The 23,146-nt window shown below is 38.5% G+C and overlaps 2 protein-coding genes across 5 annotated transcripts in view; one reads left to right on the top strand and one right to left on the bottom strand.

Moving 5' to 3' along the window:
• Window positions 1-23,146, top strand: part of CDC20B (cell division cycle 20B) — a gene marked incomplete at both ends in the record, with an annotated part of 62,628 nt that overhangs the window by 973 nt on the left and 38,509 nt on the right. The gene's annotated exons all lie outside the window — the stretch shown is intronic.
• GPX8 (glutathione peroxidase 8 (putative)) lies at window positions 5,605-10,641 on the bottom strand. Of its 2 annotated transcripts, XM_082650553.1 has the most exons (3): window positions 10,432-10,641; window positions 9,571-9,832; window positions 5,605-6,537 (listed from the first exon to the last, which is right to left on the bottom strand). In XM_082650553.1, exons 1-3 carry the CDS (start codon window positions 10,633-10,635, stop codon window positions 6,374-6,376), a joined length of 630 nt encoding a protein of 209 aa, XP_082506679.1. In that variant the 5' UTR covers window positions 10,636-10,641; the 3' UTR covers window positions 5,605-6,373. The 2 variants fall into 2 exon arrangements, with proteins under 2 accessions (XP_082506679.1, XP_082506680.1); XM_082650554.1 differs by lacking the exon at window positions 9,571-9,832.

Here is a 23,146-nt window from a genome sequence, read left to right as displayed (position 1 = left end):
AGTTCACATTCCTTTAGTCTTTACTTATAGATTTTAGTTTCAAAACCATCACCAGTTTTATAGATTTTTTTCTAGACCTTCTTTAAATTTTTCTGTATTTAATTGGTGACACAATAAATTGAACACATAACTTTCAGAATGCAATGACTAATAGCCTTTGTAGCCAGAGAAAACAAATGACATTTGACTCCTAAAATTCCCTAAATACTTTAATATTTATTTTTCCCAAACAAAGCTGAAGATTTGTCTTGCCTACCTTTTGTATCACCATGGCTCCTAGATATTTGACTACCTGATACACACAACTGGTCTTTTCATCAGTAAATAGAAGTAATGGGAAAAGCTACAGTTATGTATAACTTTGTTAATTCACTTGTATAGCAGTATCTGAGCCTTTAATTTGTAAAGCCTAAGTGGAAGTATTTTGAAAGTTTTCTTTTTAAGTTTTTGAATAGATTAAAGAAAATATTGGTTTTATTTCTTATAGTATTTTTGGAGGAACAGGTTTTGCCTGTAAGTTTTCTTTAATGTGACTATTAAGATGAAAGTTCTGCCACTGTTTCATGTTACAAATTTAGCCTCAGTGACTTTATGGGCCATGAAAAGCAGTGGTGACCTGAATCAGGTAGGCAGTGTATTGTTAGCTGGCTGCTTTGGGTCAATTCAGCAGCCACAACTACCCTGCCACTTGCTTCTGGATAAATTCTTCTTGTTAACGAAGTACACTGGTTACCTGTGTGTGATGGGTTGGCAGTGTATTGTTAGCTGGTTGAACATGTGAATGGCATCAGCTAACATGCAACTGCTATCTCATTGCATGTACAATGAACATCAGAGTATAATTAAATCTGTAAGTAATATGTGTGTATGTTTGTGTGTATGTGTACTTTTTGCCATGAACCGGGTCACTCTTTACCATAATGTTTATTACTACTTTTCAGTTATAATACAACAAACAGCTTTATAATGCTGAAGAAACTACTCCAATTAATTATTTTAAAAATTTCAGGTAATATTCTGGAGTCTCTAATACTTGTAGACAGTATTAAAGTATTTGTGAAATTATATATTTATTTTAAATATAAAATTTAGAATATAATGACAATTTGGAACGGAAAACCTAAAATGTTTCCTCAAATTTTCAACTTTCAACTAAGTCTTTAGAATTCTTTCTGGATCATTAGTTTCTTAATTTGACATTAGAGTAGGTTTCAGTTACCAAGGGTGTGTACAGCTAAAGGGAGAACTGAAGTAACTTTCCAGATGAGTCAGTCAACTAAAACATTTTCACTTGAATATCAAGAGAATTGGGGATTTTGGGGGTTAGGGGATGGGGCTAAATTGTTTGGAAGATTTGCCTTTAGTCTTCATTTTCTGTAAAATCACAGACTCATACAGTGTTTGGAAGAGAGCATGATATTTAGCTTGTGAAGGGGGAGAACTGACCGCACAATATAATTTAAAATATTTTCTCATTCCCTTGGAGGCCATTTTGACTCATGGAGCCGAGTCAGGTGTGTGCTGTGTCCCAGACACACTGTGGTTGTATAAACATTTGCAGCAAGTTCATGGAACTGACTTTGGTGGTCTGGTCAATTATTTACACCCTAAATGAGAAATGTATCACATTCTCTACAGCATTGGACTATAAGTTATGGGTAAAGTTAAATTCTTACCTTATTTAAATGTAAACATTTCTAGAACCATGGGTTAAAGAGGTAACTATAATTTGATTCTTATGCATATTGCTACTTTCAAATCTCATCCTCTTTTTGTTGTTGCCTAGTATCATTCCATTTTCAGCATCTTTGTGTTTAAGTATTCCTTTAATGTAAATATTGTTTTCATCTTTTTTTTAAGGTTAAATTTCAACATGTTATTTTCTATAGAAAATCACTGATCTGTTGATAAAAATAAAACCTACTAAATTTAGAAGGCTTGTCCTTTGTGTTTTACTTAAAAAAATTTTTTTTAAAGAGCAAGACATAAAATGCCAACATTTATACTCAATAAAAAGAATACATAGTTCAGTTCCTATTATTGAGATGATGAGAAAGGAAAGAAAGAATCGAGTGTAGTAAAGATAAACAAGGAGGTCAATGGGTAAGGAGGTGATTGAATGTTTAAATTCAAAAAGAAAACGTTTTCGTAAGAGTGAGAAGGAAAGAGAGGGATCCACACTTGGGATGTCAGAGGAAGAGAAGACGGAAGTGGGTTGGAAAAAAGAGGAGGAGGGAGGCAAAGCTGGTTGGAAGTATCTTCTCTGGGGGCAGCCACTGCTGTTCACTGGTGCTGGGGATGTAATTGCTTCCCATCACACCCTCTGGAAAATGTCCGAGTTTCTCAGTGCTCTTTAATGGCTCTCCCCCACCAGCCTCTGCCCCCAAAAGAGAATGCTTCCCTTGGCAAGGTGTGGCTTTAACCGTTCAGAGGGAGGAGGGAACAAGAAGAGTGGGAAGAAGTGTGATGTATTAGTTTCTTGGTGTAACAGTTATTAGGATTTTATTATTCCCTGGGGAACATGAAGTCAAGCTGAGGGATAAATACAGAGCGTCCCCATGTTAGCTGCACCCAAACATGACATTTTTCTTTCAAAGGAACACGTTAGCAGGAATACACATGATTTTGTACAGGGATCACCCAAGACCTTCCCGCTCACATCGGGCAGTCTTGAAACAGTTAATATGTTTAAAGAAAATAAATGTAGAGAACTAGTTTTTGTTTTCCTTCTTAGACTTTGTCTCTCTCTCTTTCTCTCTCTCTCTCTCTCTCTATTTTTTTTTCTTATTTTTTACTGGAGTGTTTTCCTACTTGAAATTACCTGCAGGCAATCCAGTTACGTCGTTCGATTATAGTGTGATTATACAGTTATAATGTTAGCAGCTTTTCATAATTCAGTATAACTGCATATACATCCACATTTATATATAACCTGTCAAAATAATATATTTGTAATAAAAATAAAGAGTATATGTGATATGTTTTTGCTTTAGGTTTTTCTCTGTGGAGATCCTTATTACCGTAAGTCTGATTTTAAAAATTTTGTTGTGCTGGAGCCAGCTTGTCCTGGTCTGTGAGAATTGATTGTTAAATTTTCAGAAATTTTACAAGCCAGTTATCAAACCATTAGTGGATTAAAATTGACCATGTGGGAGCATTCACACCATAGAAATTGCAAATGTTGCAAATTGGGACTCCTCCTCCAGAGATTTGGTTGTTAAACATTTACCAGTCATCACTGTATATATGCTATATATACTATAGTTATTAAGAATCATGTATATGTACATATATACATACTATAGGTATGCTATAATTAGTACACAATTTCAAAAATGAAGTACAATTTTTTGGGAATATTTCAGGCAAATTCATATTTATTCCACTCTCCAACACTCTGTATTTTTACATCTGCCATAAGATGATGATCAGAAGTTAGTAGGAAGTACTCCTCTCCACTTCCCAAATAAACAAAAACAAACTTCGTCAATGAATTATTAACCACAGATAAAAGCATTTGATTTTGTCCCTTTCCTTTGTCAGGAGGACAACTGCTGAATACTCTTTTATGGGATGCCTACTATTTTTGTTATACTTCTCAGTTCAGGCAGCTCGTAGCAGTTTATGTCCCCGACTTTTTTTTTTTAGCGGTACGGGGGCCTCTCACTCTTGTGGCCTCTCTCGTTGCGGAGCACAGGCTCCGGACGCGCAGGCTCAGTGTCCGGACGCGCAGGCTCAGTGTCCGGACGCGCAGGCTCAGCGGCCATGGCTCCAGGAACCAGCTGCTCTGTGGCACGTGGGATCCTCCCGGACCGGGGCACGAACCCGTGTCCCCTGCATCGGCAGGCGGACTCTCAACCACTGAGCCACCAGGGAAGCCCTGTCCCAGACTTTTTGATGCTGAGATAGAGAAGGTATTGTGCTCAGTTCAAGAAAAATGCATTTTTTTCCTCTGTGTGTTTGCCTGACGGTATTCATATGAGACATTTGAGGTCTGGGTGGCGGCACATCAGCAAATGGCTCTCCTCTCTTTCATCGCACATAGCCTGGTTGTTACAGAACCCTGAATGGACACCTGTATGACACACTTTCAAATCCCTACCTGCCTTCCCTGCATACTCAGAGGGGCAAGAGGAGAGAATCAAGCCTAACCTAGCAGAGATTATAGGTTGAATAAGGCAACCAAGTTTGGAGATATATAAGTGAAAAACCCACTTTTTATGGCTTTGGAGAGAACTAGTGATTTGGGGCAGGATGGACACCTCAACTGCGTTCTCTGGGACAGTCCTGGTCGTCCCGCAGCTCATTACCCTCTGTCTGGCAGTGGGGTGTCTACGTAACCTCTGTGGTGCTGGCAGATACACTTCTGCTCACACCCTGATTGTGAGCACATAAACACCCCAGCCGTCCTGGAGCACTGATATGAATTCATGGAAGTCGTAAGCGGGGGTAAACAGCAAGAGTGTTCCAGAAGCAACACTTGGAGGGATTATCCTACATAAAATTTTGCTTAGAGGCCCAGAATTCAAATTGCTAACAGGCATTTTTGGGGCAAGCTTGCAAAAGACAGATAGACTAGTGAGGTGGCTTCCATTTCTTCAACAACAATCCAGGTTAGTATTGATTCCTGATCACTTGAAAGCCCTTGGGAACTTGGAAGGGGCTTTTTGTTCACTCTGACCCCACCCCCAATTTATAGGTGAGGAAACTGAAAAGTAGTCGAGCTTGGCCCAAGGACCTGCCGCTGGTGAGAGGTAGAAGTGGGCTTTGCTCACACAGTGACCACCATTCTTTTTTTTTTTTATGTCTTTTTTATTGTGGTAAAAGTCACATAATATAGAACATACTATTTTAACCATATTGACTGCTATTCTTGAGGTGCCTCTGCACATCCTCTTGACCTGAGGGGAACCACACCTCCGCCCCCATCAGAGAGCTTACTAAATACATTCAGAGCTGGGGGTTGGACATCTATGTTGAAGTAGAAGGTATTCCGGGAAATATATTTGATTTTTTTAAGAACTTTAAACACTTTTGCAGAATTACTGAGGTGGCACTACTGATTTCACCATAAAAAAAAAATCTTCACTTTCACTCATCAGGTCAGAATTGGAGAGCCAATTCACAGTTATTTAGATTGCGTCTTCCTTCTTAGCCAAATTCTACATGACTGTTTTTTCACACTGGTTTTTGGCTCCAGTATTCCTGTTTAACTCCTTTATGAAATGAATATATATTTCATGGGGCAATAATTAACCTTCATCAACTTGGCAGGTTGCTTTTTTTCTAATAATTAGAAGGCTGACAAAACGTAAAGATCAGGACTTTGGGAGAAAAGGTATGTTGTGACTCTATCAAAAGGCTCAGTGGTTGCTGATGTTTCTAAGACTCACGTAGTTGCAATCACTCCCTTTTCTTCGTTAAGAGTTTTGACTGTTTGCAGTTGATTCTTCTTACTGCAGCCATGAGAATGATGCAGCATTGAATTCTTTCCAAATGGCTAATCTAGTCTGACTAGATTAGCAACCAAAATTAACCTGTAAGGAACCTGTAAGGAATTAACCTGTAAAGAATTAACCAAAACCTGTAAGGAATTAACCTGTAACGAATTTATCAAAATTAACCTGAAGGGGAATCAAGCTGAATGATCATATACTCATGGCTTTTTTCTTACACTTGGGATTTTCACTCAAAAATACAGACTGACTCAAGTGTTAATATTCTAATTATGGAATTTGAGTTGCTTCTAGAAAATAATAAATATTGAGAAAGATGAAGGCTTTTTCAAATGTTGTGATAATGTCATTTATAAGTGACTATTTGGCCAGGTATAGTAAAACATACCATGAACCTGTACTTAAAAAAAAAACCCCAAAAAACCCAAAATCCTGTACCTGAAACAAATAAAAATACATAAGGATTAGAATCTATATTTCACATTTTCAATGTTTATTTTGTTTTTTATTACATAAAAATAATCATTTATAATTAGTTACTCTGGAAATGTCACACAGTGTCTTGAATTCAAGCAGTGGTCTAGTGTGTTGGCATTTCCATCAAGAACGATACTAGAAAATGTCAAGTCAGACAATAGGATATTGAAGCACATTGGTGACTGTATTCTGAATTATTTAGTGTGGTCAGATGAAGTATTTAATATATTTCATTTAGAGTCTTCGGCTACTCTTCATTTTTGCTTTAGGTAACATCTCTATCGTGGGGACATTCATTACCAGTCACTGACAAGATAATATAAAAGGAAAGTCATCCTTCAGTGCCACATTTAATTGTCAGAGTATTTAAAATGGTATCAAACCCTCATGGAGACATTTCTGTATTCTGACTATTGCCTTAGAATGATTCAATGGCATTTTCATAGATCCTCTTTCTTTTTTATGATCATTTGTCTAATCAGAGCTGCTATCTCAGGCCTGATGATTTCAATGGGTTCCTCTGGCCTCCAAGATTTCACAACTTGACCTTCAGGGTTGACCAGATACTTCCAGAAATTCCATCTTGGTTCCTTGTTTGACGAATCTAAAATATCAGAATATATTTTCATGAGTAAATTCTTTTTCAAGATTTTCATTTTTGTTACTATCTGCATAAATTACAACTTTAGAATCAAGTTCTAGTATTGTCATCATTTTAAAAACCAAACTAAACAAAAAGCAAAACACCCAAACAAAACAACTCAAAGTTTGTGTAAACAGATTTACAGAAATACTTGGTGACTTCACTGATGATTCTACTGACCTAGAATCAAGAAATGAAATAAATTAGTTTATTTTAGATTTGTTGATCTCCACCACAAAAAATTTACCCTGTCACTAGGTGAAAACTTTCAGTTTCTTAACATTTTTTTAAAGATAAAGTGATGTTCTAAATGTCTTTGGTAATAGGAATGTATGGATTACTTTTTGTAGTAAATATATATATGTTTTTAATATTGTTGCATGTTATATAGTAAGGAATTCTAAATAATTGTAGATATCCTTTGATACATCTTAATTTAGGTAAGAAATGTAGAAGTTTTTTTCTATTTATATCATTCAGGATTTGTGTGCATTATTATTGACTAACATGAGAAAAAATATAATTATTATGTGCCTAGTAATGTATGCTCAGTGCTTTAAATGGATCCTTTCCTTTAATCTTTACAGCAACCCTGTAAACATTGGATATTATTATTATCCCCATTTTGCAGATGAGACAAATGGAGGCCTGGACTCACAGTCACATGCTAGTGAGTGGTAGAGCCTGGACTGATATCTAGACCTTCCTATTTGCAGAGCTCGTGCTGTTAAAATAGGGAACATGGCAAAGCAAACAGATTTTAGGAGGAAGATGACAAATTCATTTTTGTACACAAGGAGATTCAGGTTATGTGGGACACCCAATCAGAGGAGGCTTCGGAGCTTAAGAGCAAGGACTCACCCAGGGAAAGGGGACAGAGTAAGGAGAGCCCATGTGGATGTGGCAGAATCCTGAGGATCAGTAGCGTTAAGGGTGGAGGAAAAGAGAAACCTGCAAGGGAGGAAGAGAAGGGGCCAGAGTAGAAGTCACAGGCAACGAGACCCACCAGGCTCAGGAGAGTTATGGAGTGAGAGGCCAAACACAGTGATCTAAGAAGGAAGCAGAGACAGGGAAGTGGAGAAAACAAATGTTAACTATCCTTTCAAAAACGTTGCTGATGAGGTAGGTAGAAGGAACACACTGCCTAGAGTTTTTAAAATTGAGGGATACTTTGCTTTACGCTGGGGAAAGAACAAATGCGGGAGCACAGGTTAAAAATAATGAATGAAAAGCAGCCTAATATTTACTTACACACGTTTTATTTTGTGTACTGTGCCAAGCATTTACACTGGTTATTTCATTTTTAATAGTGTTGCCGATTAGCTCAAACATCAGTGACTTGGTATGAACATCATATTATTAACTAAAGCCTTCTTAAAATCGCTTTGAAAAATAGCCATTTTTATGATGGAAAATGTGTTTTTAAAGATAATGCCCATCAGGGCAGGGCTCTCTCTAGTCAGTGTAACATCTTCGTGTGAATTAGAAAAAGATACCCTTCCAGGTGGGGACAGTCCCTCGGCACATACCTTGCACTCGCCTGTGTTTCAGCCCCCGTTTGCCTACTTACTCCTGTTTAGTGGACAACCTGTACACCTGTACAGAGCCATCTTGTTTGTGAGTGCATGATCAGGTACTGTCCATTGTGGCCAGTTTTCAAAGATCTAATTTTCATTTGGCCGTCAACTCATAATCTTTGTCTCTGGAGCTTCATCTAACTTTAGTGAAACCTTAAATCACTTTTATGTTTTGATCACACAGGGTAAGTGGAGTTTCAGAAGCTTTCTTAGTGACAAAGGGGAAGAACCTAGGAGCTATTGTGCCCAAATATTTGCCTGCTGTAATTGAGAGATGATTACAGGGCACATGCTCTGGCTTTTTTTTTCCTGTGCACCCTGGAAATAAAAGGAATGAAGACCTCACTCTAGTTGCTATTTGTGGTGTTAGGCATTATATTGACTTTCCCTAGAAACTGAATATAATGTTTTTGGATGATTCTGATTTCATACTTAAATGAAATATTATAGGACATCATTAGCTGGTTTGTTTGATTGGAAGCTTGAGTGCCTGGATGAGGTCATGGTTTTAGCAAAACTCAAATTACCCACAGTGAAAATGACTGAGGCTGTCATCTATATAAGTTAGATGAGAGGACATGAGCTGAATGTCCTTTAGAATAGTGTCTGCCACAGTGTAAGCTGTATGTGAATAAGTACTTTACTTTTATTATTAACACACTTAATCCTCCAGGCAATCTTAGAGGGTAGATACTATTGATAACGTCATTTTACAAACGAGGAAACGGGCACAGAGAAATTATGTGCCTAATGCCACCCAGCAAAAGTAAAGGAGCAGGGGTTTCAACACAGACTGGGGCCAAAGTTTGGCTTTTAGTCACTATACTGCACCACGTTTATGCTGGAAAATCTTTAAATAGGTTTCTGTAGCTAGCTTAATTACAGAGATAGCCTAACACTACCCTCCTCCAAAAAAAATCAAGATATATTGTTTTGAATTTTGCCAAAAACCACCTGGCAAACAGATATTATTCACCCTTGAGGATAACATCTTAGATAAGTAAGGCAACATAAAAATAACCACAAAGATAAGTTCAACTAATAATGCTCAGCAATATTGATGTGGGACGTATAGCTTTAATATTGGGGAGGGATATTTGCCCACATGTTAGTTAAATGAGAATTGAAATATTTTGTGAAAATAGCCATGGCCACACTTAAAGTAAATTCTTCAGGAAAATGATCATAAAAATAAAATACACGAGTAGATTTATTTTGCCATCCAAGAAGTTAAAACATTGATTTCAGGGAAGCATAACTTCTAGAAAGTCACAAAGGATGAGAATCTAGCTCTTTGATAGTTTTATAAAACTTCCCCACTAAAACATTTCAAATGAATGTATTGTCCTGGTATATTTGTTTTAAAAATGAAAAGCAATTAAAAACATTAAATTGGTGAGGCAAGGTAGATATTTACCAACAAGAAATCTAAATGCAGGTTCTGCTTCAGGTCCTAGAATCTTAATCTTGTGGAAGATGGGGAACGTTACTCCGAAGTTATTTCTTGCAAAAGATACTACTTCCTTGCTTGGGCGGGGCTCCGATTCTCCAAACTGATTGCATGGAAAAGCCAAGACGCTGAAGTGGAATGGTCCAAACTCTTTGTGCAGTTCCTGCAGTGCTAAGTAATTTCTGTCTGTGAGTTGGCAGTCACTAGCCACGTTTACAACTAGTGCAACCTCCCGGAAAAAGAAAAAAATCCAACCAGAAAGTGAAGCAAATAAAAGATTAAAAAAAATATTTGCAAGTAGTTAAAATCCTAAACCATTTTGGAGGAATACAACCTTTGATAGATGGTTATCTCATATTTTTAGATATACCCAATTCTGCTGAAAATCATAACATGGATGCATGAGTTAAAACTCTGAAAAATCACGACCATTGAAAAAGCCCTATGTACTCAACTATTAAGTTTTTTTTAAAAAAATAAAAGATAAAATATGATTATTGATAGAGTACTTTTTAATGTTGTTAGATTATGGAATTAATACTTTCATATTCACATTATATGGAATACTCCATATTCACATTACTAACTCTAAGAATTTCCTAAGCAACTTAAAGTATTGATCCATCACTTAAAGCAAACAGTTAACATAATCAGTTATCAATTAGAAGTATATAAACAGAGCTCTGATGGCTAAAGTGATATACTAATAACATTACATTGAAGACTAAATTATAATATGACCGTTTAACAGTGAAAAATGGACTATTAAGAGAATAAGCAGAGAACACGGACAAACAACAGAAATAAAAATCAGAAGATACAACTTACTTTGCCTTTAAACTTTTCCAGAGAAACCGTTCTTCCATTTGCATCTTTCACTTCAAATGTATAAAAGCTGTTGATTTTAGGTTTTAGGAATTTTAGTTGTAGAAGAAATAACATTACTGTACATAGAACCATAGACAGCAAAACTGCAAATACCTTTGCTTTGGGCCCTGAACATCTCAGAGGGTAGGCTGTGAGAGGCTCCATTTTGGATGATTCTAGAGGGAAGTCTCAGCAGGCTGGAATTCAAGGAGGAGCTGAAACTTGAAACCAGCCTAGTGTAACGGAAAGTCAGGAAGGACAGACTAGCTCCTCTCACTGCTGAGGAATAGAAAGACCTTTCTCAGATTGGGAATGGAGTGAAACTCCTGAATGAAGTAAAAAGCTCTAAAGAATATCAATGTATATATGATGTCAGTTGCAATTTTTGCTTGAAAAATCAGGACATTTTTTGGTAGCTCTTTAATATCGGCCCAACAAAGAAAATATTTCACCAGAAGATGGTGCCCTTGTAACTTGAAAGCTGTGAGGTGCTCCCAGCAATTGACTGGATGTAGGGAATTGGGTGTATAATACCCAGGAATAGTTCAGAGTGTCAATTAAATTGGTCTATTAGTATGACACATGATCTATAGGAATTTAATATTATATGTGTATATATAATGCATATGGCTTAAGCATGCTATATGAGTTCAAGGAATTTATAGTGGAAAGGGCAGTGAAATTTCTGAAAAGGCTACTTGCTATGACCTCATCTAGCTAAGGCAATGCCAGGTGAATATAGTAAAAATAAATAGATTAAAAACAATGATGGCTCTAAAAAAACCCTCCTCTACCATAAAGCAAGCTATAGTTCACTGATTTTTCAAATTTTTGATTATGATGCATAGTAAGAAATGCACTTTACAGTATAGCTCAGTACATAGACAGGTGTAACTGAGACATTTCATTAAATGATACTTCCCCTTTGAACTGCGTTGCACCCTGGTCTACTGCATTTTTAAAACAGCCTGGTTCTGAACCATGAAAATGATTTCAAGGTTCACCAATGGGCTGCAAACTGTAGATAGAAAGATACTGAACTGTATAATAAAGCAGGACTTTAATAATTAAATAAGATATTTCTACACTAAAGGCAAAAACACTCCATCCCCCATCCTATTTGGGTGCATCACCTAGTTGCTTATTATCTTCATTTTTTTCTGTGGCTGTCACTTTCTACAGGAGGCCTAACTTTGTTGAAAACTTTAGGGGCAGATATGGAAAGGGAATTGAGGGCTGCATATCCTGAAATCCATGGTTCCTTTAGCCACCTTAGAAAATGCCCTGTTTAGAGCACAAAGCAAGTTTTTTTTTTAACATCTTTATTAGAGTATAATTGCTTTACAATGACACGTTAGTTTCTGCTTTATAACAAAGTGAATCAGCTATACGTATACATATATCACCATATCTCCTCCCTCCTGCATCTCCCTGCCACCCCCCCATCCCACCCCTCTAGGTGGTCACAAAGCACAGAGCTGATCTCCCTGTGCTATGAGGCTGCTTCCCACTAGCTAATGATTTTACATTTGGTAGTGTTTGTATGTCCATGCCACTCTCTCACTTTTTCCCAGGTTACCCTTCCCCCTCCCCATGTCCTCAAGTCCATTCTCTAGTAAGTCTGCATCTTTATTCCTGACCTGCCCCTAGGTTCTTCATAACCATTTTTTTTTTTTTAGATTCCATATATATGTGTTAGCATACGGTATTTGTTTTTCTCTTTCTGACTTACTTCACTCTGTATGACAGACTCTAGGTCCATCCACCTCACTACAAATAACTCAATTTCGTTTCTTTTTATGGCTGAGTAATATTCCATTGTATATATGTGCCACATCTTCTTTATCCATTCATCTGTCGATGGACACTTAGGTTGCTTCCATGTCCTGGCTATTGTAAATAGAGCTGCAATGAACATTGTGGTACATGACTGTTTTTGAATTATGGTTTTCTCAGGGTATATGCTCAGTAGTGGGGTTGCTGTGTCATATGGTAGTTCTATTTTTGGTTTTTTAAGGAACCTTCATACTGTTCTCCACAGTGGCTGTATCAATTTACATTCCCACCAACAGTGCAAGAGGGTTCCCTTTTCTCCACACCCTCTCCAGCACTTATTGTTTGTAGATTTTTCGATGATGGCCATTCTGACTGGTGTGAGGTGATACCTCATTGTAGTTTTTTTTTTTTTTTTCGGTACGCGGGCCTCTCACTGTTGTGGCCTCTCCCGTTGCGGAGAACAGACTCTGGATGCGCAGGCTCAGCGGCCATGGCTCACGGCCTAGCCACTCTGTGGCATGTGGGAACTTCCCGGACTGGGGCACGAACCTGTGTCCCCTGCATCGGCAGGCGGACTCTCAACCACTGTGCCACCAGGGAAGCCCCTCGTTGTAGTTTTGATTTGCAGTTCTCTAATTATTAGTGATGTTGAGCATCTTTACATGTGTTTGTTGGCAATCTGTATATCTTCTCTGGAGAAATGTCTATTTAGGTCTTCTGCCCATTTTTGGATTGGGTTGTTTTTTTGATATTGAGCTGCAGGAGCTGCTTGTATATTCTGGAGATTAATCCTTTGTCAGTTGCTTCATTTGCAAATATTTTCTCCCATTCTGAGGGTTGTCTTTTCGTCTTGTTTATGGTTTCCTTTGCTGTGCAAAAGCTTTAAAGTTTCATTAGGTCCCATTTGCTTATTTTTGTTTCCATTTCTCTAGGAGGTGGGTCAGAAATGATCTTGCTGTGATTTGTGTCATGGAGTGCTCTGCCTATGTTTTCCTCTAAGAGTTTTATAGTGTCTGGCCTTACATTTAGGTCTTTAATCCATTTTGAGTTTATTTTTGTGTATGGTGTTAGGGAGTGTTCTAATTTCACTCTTTTACATGTAGCTGTCCAGTTTTCCCAGCACCACTTATTGAAGAGGCTGTCTGTTCTCCATTGTATATTCTTGCCTCCTTTATCAAATATAAGGTGACCATATGTGTGTGAGTTTATCTCTGGGCTTTCTATCCTGTTCCATTGATCTATATTTCTGTTTTTGTGCCAGTACCATACTGTCTTGATTACTGTAGCTTTGTAGTATAGTCTGAAGTCCAGGCACCTGATTCCTCCAGCTCCATTTTTCTTTCTCAAGATTGCTTTGGCTATTCAGGGTCTTTTGTGTTTCCATACAAATTGTGAAATTTTTTGTTCTAGGACACATAGCAGGTTTTGAATGAAGGTACTTTGTTCCACTAGGGCCTGACTGTTGGTGTTGTGGTAAGTTTCCAGAAAGTGCTAGAAAACACAGAATGATCTGAGAAGCTGTGAGAGTCCCTTCCCATCATCATTAGGTATTTGGAGCTTTAGAGGACATGATAAGGAGGCTATCAGCCCTGCTCTGGTCCCTGCTCCTGGGGTATGTATTTGGATGTAGCTGAGCAAAGCCCACGGCTTAAGCACATAAACCTGTCAGAGAACATAAACCACTTCACTCCCACTCTTGGGACCTGATAAGAATGGATACAAAAGAAAACTATTCTCTTGTAAATTTAATTTCTAGTAAAAACTAGAAATACAAATACTAATACAAAATGTACTATATCACTTCTTAACGGTGATAACTTTACTTTGGTGCTCTCTAGCTGAGTTGTTGAAAGAGACAAAGTGCCTGTGTTTATATTACCTCCGAACACTGCTATGTAGCTTAAATTCTCTGCCCTTGCTCCTCCAAGTCAGGTCCTTGTCTGCAGCACTGCCATCGCCTGAGTGCTTCTTAGAAACTCAGCCTTTCAGGCCCCATCCCAGCCTTTTTTGAATCAAAATCTGCATTTTTACAAGATCCCTTCATGACTCAAATGCACATTTAAGTCTGAGAAATTAGACCTCAATCTTTTTCTGGTTTGCAGAGTAACAAGCTTCTTTGGTTTCCCTTTATCTTCCACAGTAGATGTGTTTCGTGTCTCTGTGTCCACACTAGCTACTTTAACTCCGCAGGCTGTTTAAGCAAATAGCTTTAAAAGTTGATTCATAGAACCTGTTGTAATTTGAACCATGTAAACTCATTCCATTATAACTGTGCTTTGAGGGAGGAGACAGAGGGATAACTCTGGAAGGGATGTTGACTGACCATCTCCCAGGCAGGACTCCATAGGGTGATATTATTTTGATAAAATCATTATGCTAGCGTCTAGTCCATTGTTTTCTATGAATCTCCCATTGAGTGATCCAGAGCTGAAAGGACTTGAGAAGGCCAATATTATGCTGTATGAACTTATGAGAGATTGCTATATAAGCATGCCAGTTTTTACAACCAGAAATAAAACAATTGTGCAGACCTGATGTTTCCTGTTCGTTTGACCAGAAAATTCACTCTATATGAAAACTACTTGGAAAGCTTAAGTAAGTCTCTTGTCAAGGACGAAATCAGATCAGAGCCAGTTTGTTAATTTTATAATTCTTGAGGCTTAGGAGCATGAGATATAAATATAAACATATGTGTATATATATATCTATGATATCTAAATATCCATACAGGCCCATTAACCAAACATTTAAGACAGTAGTTTGGAGAACATCCACCCTAGACAGTGGTGACCACAGATAGATTTTGGACCTTGCTAGAGTCTTTCTCTGTATATATTTGATTTCATCATCTCTCAGCTTTCTGGGGATCATCATCATTGCTTACATGTTCTGTCTATACTAAGACCATCCTCAGATTATAAATAAATCCACATTGCAAATTACTCTGCTTAGGGGATCATATGTTAGAAAACCCACCAGTTCTCTTTCAGAAGCTCTAGGAAGGCTTCCTAAAGGAGGGGAAGACATTGATGAGGTAGAAGGTCAAGGTTAAGGGAAGCTACTGGGTCAAAAATGGGATAAAGCAGTGGACTCAGTCAACCAACTAAGGCACTGCAGAAGATACAATAAAGTGTAAGTGATGGAAGCAGCCTCACACAAGTATGAAATCAAGCTTGCAGACAAAGCACACATGAAACAAGGGAACAATTATAAGGCAGCAAATAACCAAGTGCTAAAGAAATGACATGTTGGTAAGAGCTTTGTACTACCCATGATTCTAAACAAATAACATGTTTGTAGAAAGCTATTTTTAATATTTAGTATATAAATATGCATATATTTATATTACAGGGGATCAAGTGTAGTATAAAGCTCTTTACAGACATTGTGTAACAATTCTTTGAAATATGAAGAAGTTAATAACTCACCCAGGATCACAGAACTAGTAAGTGGGACAACCAAGACTAGAGTTTAGGACTTTCAACTTTATAACCAAAATTATTTTAATGACATTAAACTATTTCTCTGTGATAGACAAAATATGTTTACTTAGAAGAAAATGTGATATGTGAGATTGCTGTAGTACTCTGGTGAAGGGGTTTTATTCATCACTAGATATTTAGATTTTTTTTAAAGATTTTTTTTTAATGTGGTACATTGTTTTTTAAAAGTCTTTATTGAATTTGTTACAATACTGCTTCTGTTTTATGTTTTGATTTTTTCGTTTGAGAGGCATGTGGGATCTTAGCTCCCCCACCAGGGATGGAACCCGCACCCCCTGCACTGGAAGGTGAAGTCTTAACCACTGGACCGCCAAGGAAGTCCCGACATTTAGTTTTATAAGAAATCACTGTAAGGGTCTGAAGAGGGGAGGGAATGGAGAACAACAAACAAAACCTTGGCCACGTGTACTGAAGTTATGTGGAAGGGGTCAGAGCCTGCAGAGCAACAAGTCAAGCTGAGAGATGATAGTGTACTTAACGAAGGCAACCTTGATGAGGGAGATAGAAAGGAAGGGGTAGATGCTAAAGACACTCTGGAGCCCCCAGTGGCAGGTGTTGGCAATGCAGAATAAAGGATATCTGACCTTGATTGTTTTTGCTTGGGTTGTATTGCTCCCTAGGATGAGGGGGCATTGGAAGTTAAAAAATGAGACGGTAAATATTTTGTTCTTCACGATCAATTTTAAATAATATTTAGACCCTGATTTCGAAATGTCCTGTGGACAGAATGCTGCCGTTTTGGGCTGCTGCTGGTGGGGCAGGTGGGAAGGGCAGACATTCAGAGGCTAAGGAAGAGCGGTTGGTGGGATATGCCTGAGAGCTAAGGACCATCTTTGTTACTTTTGTCTCTTTCATAAGGTTCTAGAAAGACCGTGGCATCACCAGCATGTCTTTCCTTGGAATGTCTAGGTTTTTCCCACCCACTGAATATTTGTGTGTCAGATTATTTATCACTAGATATATATTTGTTTCTGTTTTCCCAGTTGTTTCATTTTGTTACTTCCTGACCTTATTTTTAACCTCTCTAGGTTCCTTTCTATTTATTTTTTGGCCCCGGTGCCCTGAATTCCTCCCGATTTAGTGTCAATATGATGTGAACTCTAAAGGTAAACAAGGCACACTGATGTGCTTGGAGTATCAAGTCATTCATACCTTTTCCCTTCTTTGTCTTATTTTCCTTATCTCCCTCTTCCTCTCTATTAATAAATACTTGAGTCATTTAAAACTATGCGACAGGCATTTCCTCAGCAGGAGATAGATCCTGGAACAGAAGTTTAAAAACATTGAAGATGAAATACCACAACCTACAGCAGTGTTTCCTAAGCTGTAGTTATTTGCATACTGCCTCAGTGATTTGCCCTGTCTGCATACCATTTGTTAGTTACTTAACTTTTTTTGTCCAAATCGAGTCACTTATTTTACTCAAATTAATTTTTATAAGGGAAAATTTTCTATCAACAATGAAAAATTTAAACATTAAAAAATGCACGTTAAAATACATAACTATTAAAAAATGTTCATCTGTGCCATTACAGACCATATGTCCTTAGTGGAGGGGCTGACTGAGAACAATATATTCAAAATGTTACGAACAATTGCGTTCTAACTCTTTGAACGTTCTTTGTGTTGAATACAGACTTGCCTCTTCCCATGCATTGGTCCTAGTTTTGTCATAGGGAGCAACACAAAATAAGTTTTGCTTTTTTGTCATAAATTGCTTCTCTTTAAAGAAGACAGTTCCTTTTGGGTCTCCTTTCCTCTGGACTAGATACCCCAGGTGCCCTCACTCCATTCATGTGTGGCTCTTTTACTGTGTGTTCCCTGCCCTCCTATCACTGCAGTCTCTTTCCTCCAAATAAAATCAAGTTTTGAATCCTGGCTTGTCCATCTCCTTCCGAAAGAACAATTCTGAGACTGGCCACGGTTCTCCAGATGAGTTTTGACCGGTGCAGAGATAATCAGATTTTGCTTGCTTTTCTTCTGGACACTGTTTTTCTCTTAACAAGGCCTAGAATTGTACTACTTAAAAAAAAAGTAATTGCATTATACTGTTGACTCATATTCTGGATGTGGCTGTCTAATACTGCCCATCATTTTCACTTCTTATCAGTTCTTTCCCATGTTAGGCCTGTGCTGTGAAAAAAATCTAAATGGGAAAAATGTTCACATATTCTTATTGAATTGAATTTTGCTGATTTTGGTCTTTGTCCCAGACTTTATTCTGAATCCTACTCTGTCCTTTAATATTTTAACTCTCTTCTCACCTTAGGAAAAACCATTTCGATAAATAAATTTCCATTCAAACTACTGATAACAAACTCAACAGCATTAGGCCAGGGACAGAACCCCTTCTGTACATCACAGGCGGATTCATTCAGGCCAACATGGATCCAGTAAGACTCGTGTGATCCAGGCCACTGGTGACAAAAGCTACTTATTTCTAGTTACTTGTTCTTCCTATTGGAAAACCATGGAGAACACTTGTCTATCTAAATTTGGGGGGGAGGGCATTTTCTCACTTGTCATCATAGATCACTAATCAGTGTCCATTCTGGAAGTGTCGTCAGTGTTCTGAGGTTTCATTTATCTGGTCCCAGAGACTTGAACTTATTTAAATTGCCCAGATGAATATCTATTGCTTAATTAAAACTCACTCTCCAGTTTCTGCAGAAATGTTTATTATGTCCTGTCCAATTTGACAATCATTCTTCTTAATGGAAAAGAAAGAAAGAAAATAGCTTATTTCCTTGCCTCTGGATTCTTTCTTAAATCCCTTGTGGTTTTTTAGGATTCACTGCCTCTGAGGGAAGAGATTCATTCATTTATTCATGAGCTCCTAGATGCCCTAAATGTCTTATAATCTGAGGATAGTAAGAGAAAATATGAAGTCTCTGGTCTTAATGAATTGATAATATAGTAGAAGGACATAATAATAATCAGAAAAGTGGAATATAAGCCATCTTAGTCTTTGTGGGCTGCTGTAACAAAATACCATAGACTGGGTAGCTTATAAACAACAGAAATTTATTTCTCACAGTTCTGGAGGCTAGAAGTCTGAGATCAGGGTCCCAGCATGGTCGGTTGAAGGCTGTTTTCTGGTCTGCAGACTTCTTGTTGTACCCTCACATGATAGAAGGGGCTTGAGAGCTCTGTGGGGCCTCTTTTATAAGGGCACTAATCCCATTCATTAGGGCTCTGCCCTCACGACCTAATCACTTCCCAAAGGCCCCACCTACTCACACCATTACCTTTAAGGGTTAGGATTTCAACATGATTTTTTTGTGGGGGGAGGAGGGACACAAACATTGAGACTACAGTATGAGCAGAGGTGCTAAAAGCACGGGGACTGAATCACTTTGTGAGTTTAAACCTTGGGTTACCCTGGTTGGTTTTGAGGTTGTGCACTGCATGCTCCAGGGGCTACCATTCATAAAGGCAATGTTGTGTACAATTGTGTGCAGTGGTCTGAATCCTGGATCCGCTACTTATCAGCGCTATATCTTTTCTCAAGTTATCCTTGTTCAAACCTATTAACCTTCACTTTCCGACTCTGGAGAATGGGGGATATAATTGTACCTATCTCATAGGGCTGTGATGAAGTTTAAATAAAAACCCTCTAATACATTTATCTGAGTGCTTGGCACTTATTGAGTGCTTGATAAATGCTGTTATTATTAATAAAATGTGACCAGGCTCTATTGGAAGCACACATAGTGAGCTATAGAAGCACAAGAGTGCTGTGTATTAGCGTCCAATGACTGATGTAACAAATTACCACAAATGTGGAGGCTTAAAACAGGACACATTTATTCTCTTACAGTTATGGAGGTTAGAGGTCCAAAATCAGTTTCCCTGGCATAAGGCAAGAAATCAGCAGGGGAGGCTTTAGGGGAGAAGCCATTCCTTGCCTTTTCCTGTTTCTGGTGAACCAGCATTTCTTGGTTGTGCATTACCCCAGTCTCTGTCTCTGTGGTCACATTTCCTTCTCCTCCTCTGTGTGTAGTCAAATCTCCCTCTGCCTCCTTCTAGAAGGACATGTTATTTCATTTAGGGGTTACCCAGATAATCCAAGATGTTCTCCCTATCTCAAGATTCTTAACTTAAACACATCTGCGAAAGCCCTTTGCCATAGAAAGTAACATTCATAGGTTCTAGGGATTAGGATATGGATATCTTACGGGGCCATTATTGTATTAGGATTTCTCTAGAGAAACAGAATGAATAGGATATATAGATATAGACAGAGATATAGGTATAGATATAGATATACATATAGATAAGAGGCTCATGAGGTTATGGAAGCTAAGTCACACAACCCTGCCATTTGCAAGCCGGAGAACCGGGAAAGCTGGTGGTATGATTCAGTCCAAGTCCAAAGGCCCGAGAACTGGGGGACTGCTGTTGTAAGTTAAGGAGTCTGAAGATCTGTGGACCAGGAGCTCTGATGTCTGAGGCCAGGAAAAGATGGATGTCTCAGTTCACAAAGGGAGAGAATTTGCCCTTCCTTTGCCTTTTTGTTCCATTTGGGGCCCTGGTGGTTTGGATGGTGCCCACCCATATTTGTGAAGGTGGATCTCTTTACTCAGTCTACTGAATCAAATGCTTCCAGAAACACCCTCACAGACACATCCAGAAATTACATTTTATGAGCTATCTGGGCATCTCTTAGCTCAATCAAGTTGATGCATAATATTAACCATCACAATTATATAGCCCACCACAGGCTGCCCAACCCAGTTTAGAATGGGGAGGAAAGGAATGTCAGAGACACTTTCCTGAAGGAGTTGGTGGCTGACCCCAGCCATGAGGGTGGGCTAGAGAACTGCTGAAGAGCATCCCAGGTGGGGAAACCATATGGAGAGAGTGACAGTGGACAAGCCAGAGAAACATGGCTCATTGTCAGTTCAGTGTGAAATTTTTAAATCATTTTTCTTAGCTGACATATCAAATTCTTTATTTTCCCTCTTTTAAACTCAGGATTATTTTGTTTTTAAATGTATATTTAAATTTGGGACTCCAGGAAAACCTTGATCAAGAGTATCATGTTTGTTGCAAGTTAAATATATCTTCAAATATGGTGGCTGCTCCCTTTCTTGCTGCCTAGAAGGGTGAGGGCTGCTTCGCTGGTGTTTGCAGAGGTTGCAGACCTAGCCCAGCCCACAGCCTGAATGGGGCCCACAGACATGCTTTGCTTAATCCCACGCATTTTAAAATTTTTGAATCACTTGAAAACTTTGAAAAGTAGGGAAATTGATAGGGAAAGTCTCAATTTATAACTTCTGTTAAAACATGGGACAACGTACCCCTCTGACTATCTTTCTTGCTGAAACACGAGCATTCTGATCAGAGAGAGATTCCCACCACCCAGTCTCCTTCTGACTGGGGCTGAGTCTCTCCAGTCTTTGAGCTGGATCTGTGGTTTCCTTGTCTGAGAGAAACCAAGAAGTAGGAGATGAAAGTCTGAGTGGGCCACATTTCTCCCTCCAGGCCCACTTCTGCCAGCTCCTTCCCTGCTGCTCCCTTGTCTGGGCTTCTGAGGATGAGATGCCAGATTTACGTTTCCAGGGCTCTATCTTTCCCGCTTTTCAGCTTTTCCTGTTCCTACTCAAAAACAAGAACAAGGGTAGAACAATCGAAAGGCAAAAAAATTGACCCCAGACAACACTGTTCACAACAGCAAAGGCCTCGGGCTCCTGACTTCTCTTTTTCTGGAGAAGGTGCCCTTTTTGGTGCAGTTTCTGGAGGAAAACAGAGCAGCAGTAGGGGAGAGATATCCACCCACCAGCTGGAGTGGCTGCAGGCGACCAGGTGATCACCTTACACACACTTACTAAAAAACCCAAACAAAACCAATATTCGCTGCCTTAATGTTCTGGCATATTTCCTTCCTATCTTTCATTTATAGATAGGAAGTAAGACCACATTGGAATACTCTTTTATGGTGTCCATTTTTCACTTGGTAGTATAGTATAAGCATTTTTGTGTTTTATTGAATTTAATCCTATCTTTAAAGATTTTTAAATTGAGGTGAAATCATAAAAATTAAAAAACATGAAATTAAACATAAAATTAAACATTTTCAAGTGAAAAATTCAATGGCCTTTAGTACATTCACAGTGTTGTACAACCACCACCTCTATCTCATTCCAAAATATTTTCATTGTCCCAAAAGAAGACTCAAAAAAAAAAAAAAAAAGACTCCGTACCCATTAGGCAGTTTCTCCCCATTTCCTCCTTCCCCCAATCCATGGAAACTACTGATCTGTGTTCTGTCTCTATGGAGTTACCTATTCTGGATATTTCATATACATGGAATCATACAATATGTGACTTTTTTTGTGTCTGCTTCTTTCACTTTTCATAATATTTTCAAGGTTTATCCACATTATAGCATTTTATTAGTACTTCATTCCTTTTTATAGCTGAGTAATATTCATATACATATTGTTATACAGGCATATATATACTCCATTGCACACATACATTCCCCTCTCAATTTGTTTATCCATTTCCACCTCTGGCTATTATAAATAATGCTGCTGTGAACATCTGTGTACCTGTAGTTGAGTACCTGTTTTCATTTCTTTGGGGTATATACCTAAGAGTTGAATTGCTGGTCATATGGTAATTCGAGGTTTAAATTTTTTTTTTTTTTTGCGGTATGCGGGCCTCTCACTGTTGTGGCCTCTCCCGTTGCGGAGCACAGGCTCCGGACGCGCAGGCTCAGCGGCCATGGCTCACGGGCCCAGCTGCTCTGCGGCATGTGGGATCTTCCCAGACCGGGGCACGAACCCGTGTCCCCTGCATCGGCAGGCGGACTCTCAACCACTGCGCCACCAGGGAAGCCCGAGGTTTAAATTTTTGAGGAACTGCCAAACTTTTTCCACAGCAGCTGCACCATTTTGCATTCTCATAAGCAATGTACAGAGGTTCTAATTTCTCCACATCCTCACCAATAGTTGTTATAGATAGGTCGACTGATTGACTATAGCCATCTTAGTGGGTATGAAGTGGTGCTTCATTGTGGTTTTGATTTCATTTCCCTAATTTCTAATGGCTGCAGAGTATTCCCTTTTATGGATGCCACATAGTTTACCTAGTCAATTCTCCACTGGTAAACACTGAGTCCCTCTCATCTTTTTGCCCTTACATATATACTTCAGTCCACACCCTCACGTTCTCAGTTGAAAGCATGGACTGTGGAGTCAGACAGATGAGTTTAGGGTATAGCATCTCCATTTACTCCTAGTGTGGTCTTAGGCAATTCATTTAACTTCTAAATCTCAGTTTCTTCATTGGTAAAATGGGAATAAATAACAGACCTGCTTCACCAAGTGTTTCAGAGGATTAAATATGAATGTGCATAAAGCCATTAACATATGGGTTTGTATGTGGTA

This window comes from Grampus griseus (assembly GCF_964374135.1).
Source record: "Grampus griseus genome assembly, chromosome: 3".
Lineage (NCBI taxonomy): Eukaryota > Metazoa > Chordata > Mammalia > Artiodactyla > Delphinidae > Grampus > Grampus griseus.
The sequence above is the reverse complement of the archived record's forward strand: the minus strand, read 5'-3'. Positions and strand labels throughout refer to the sequence as shown.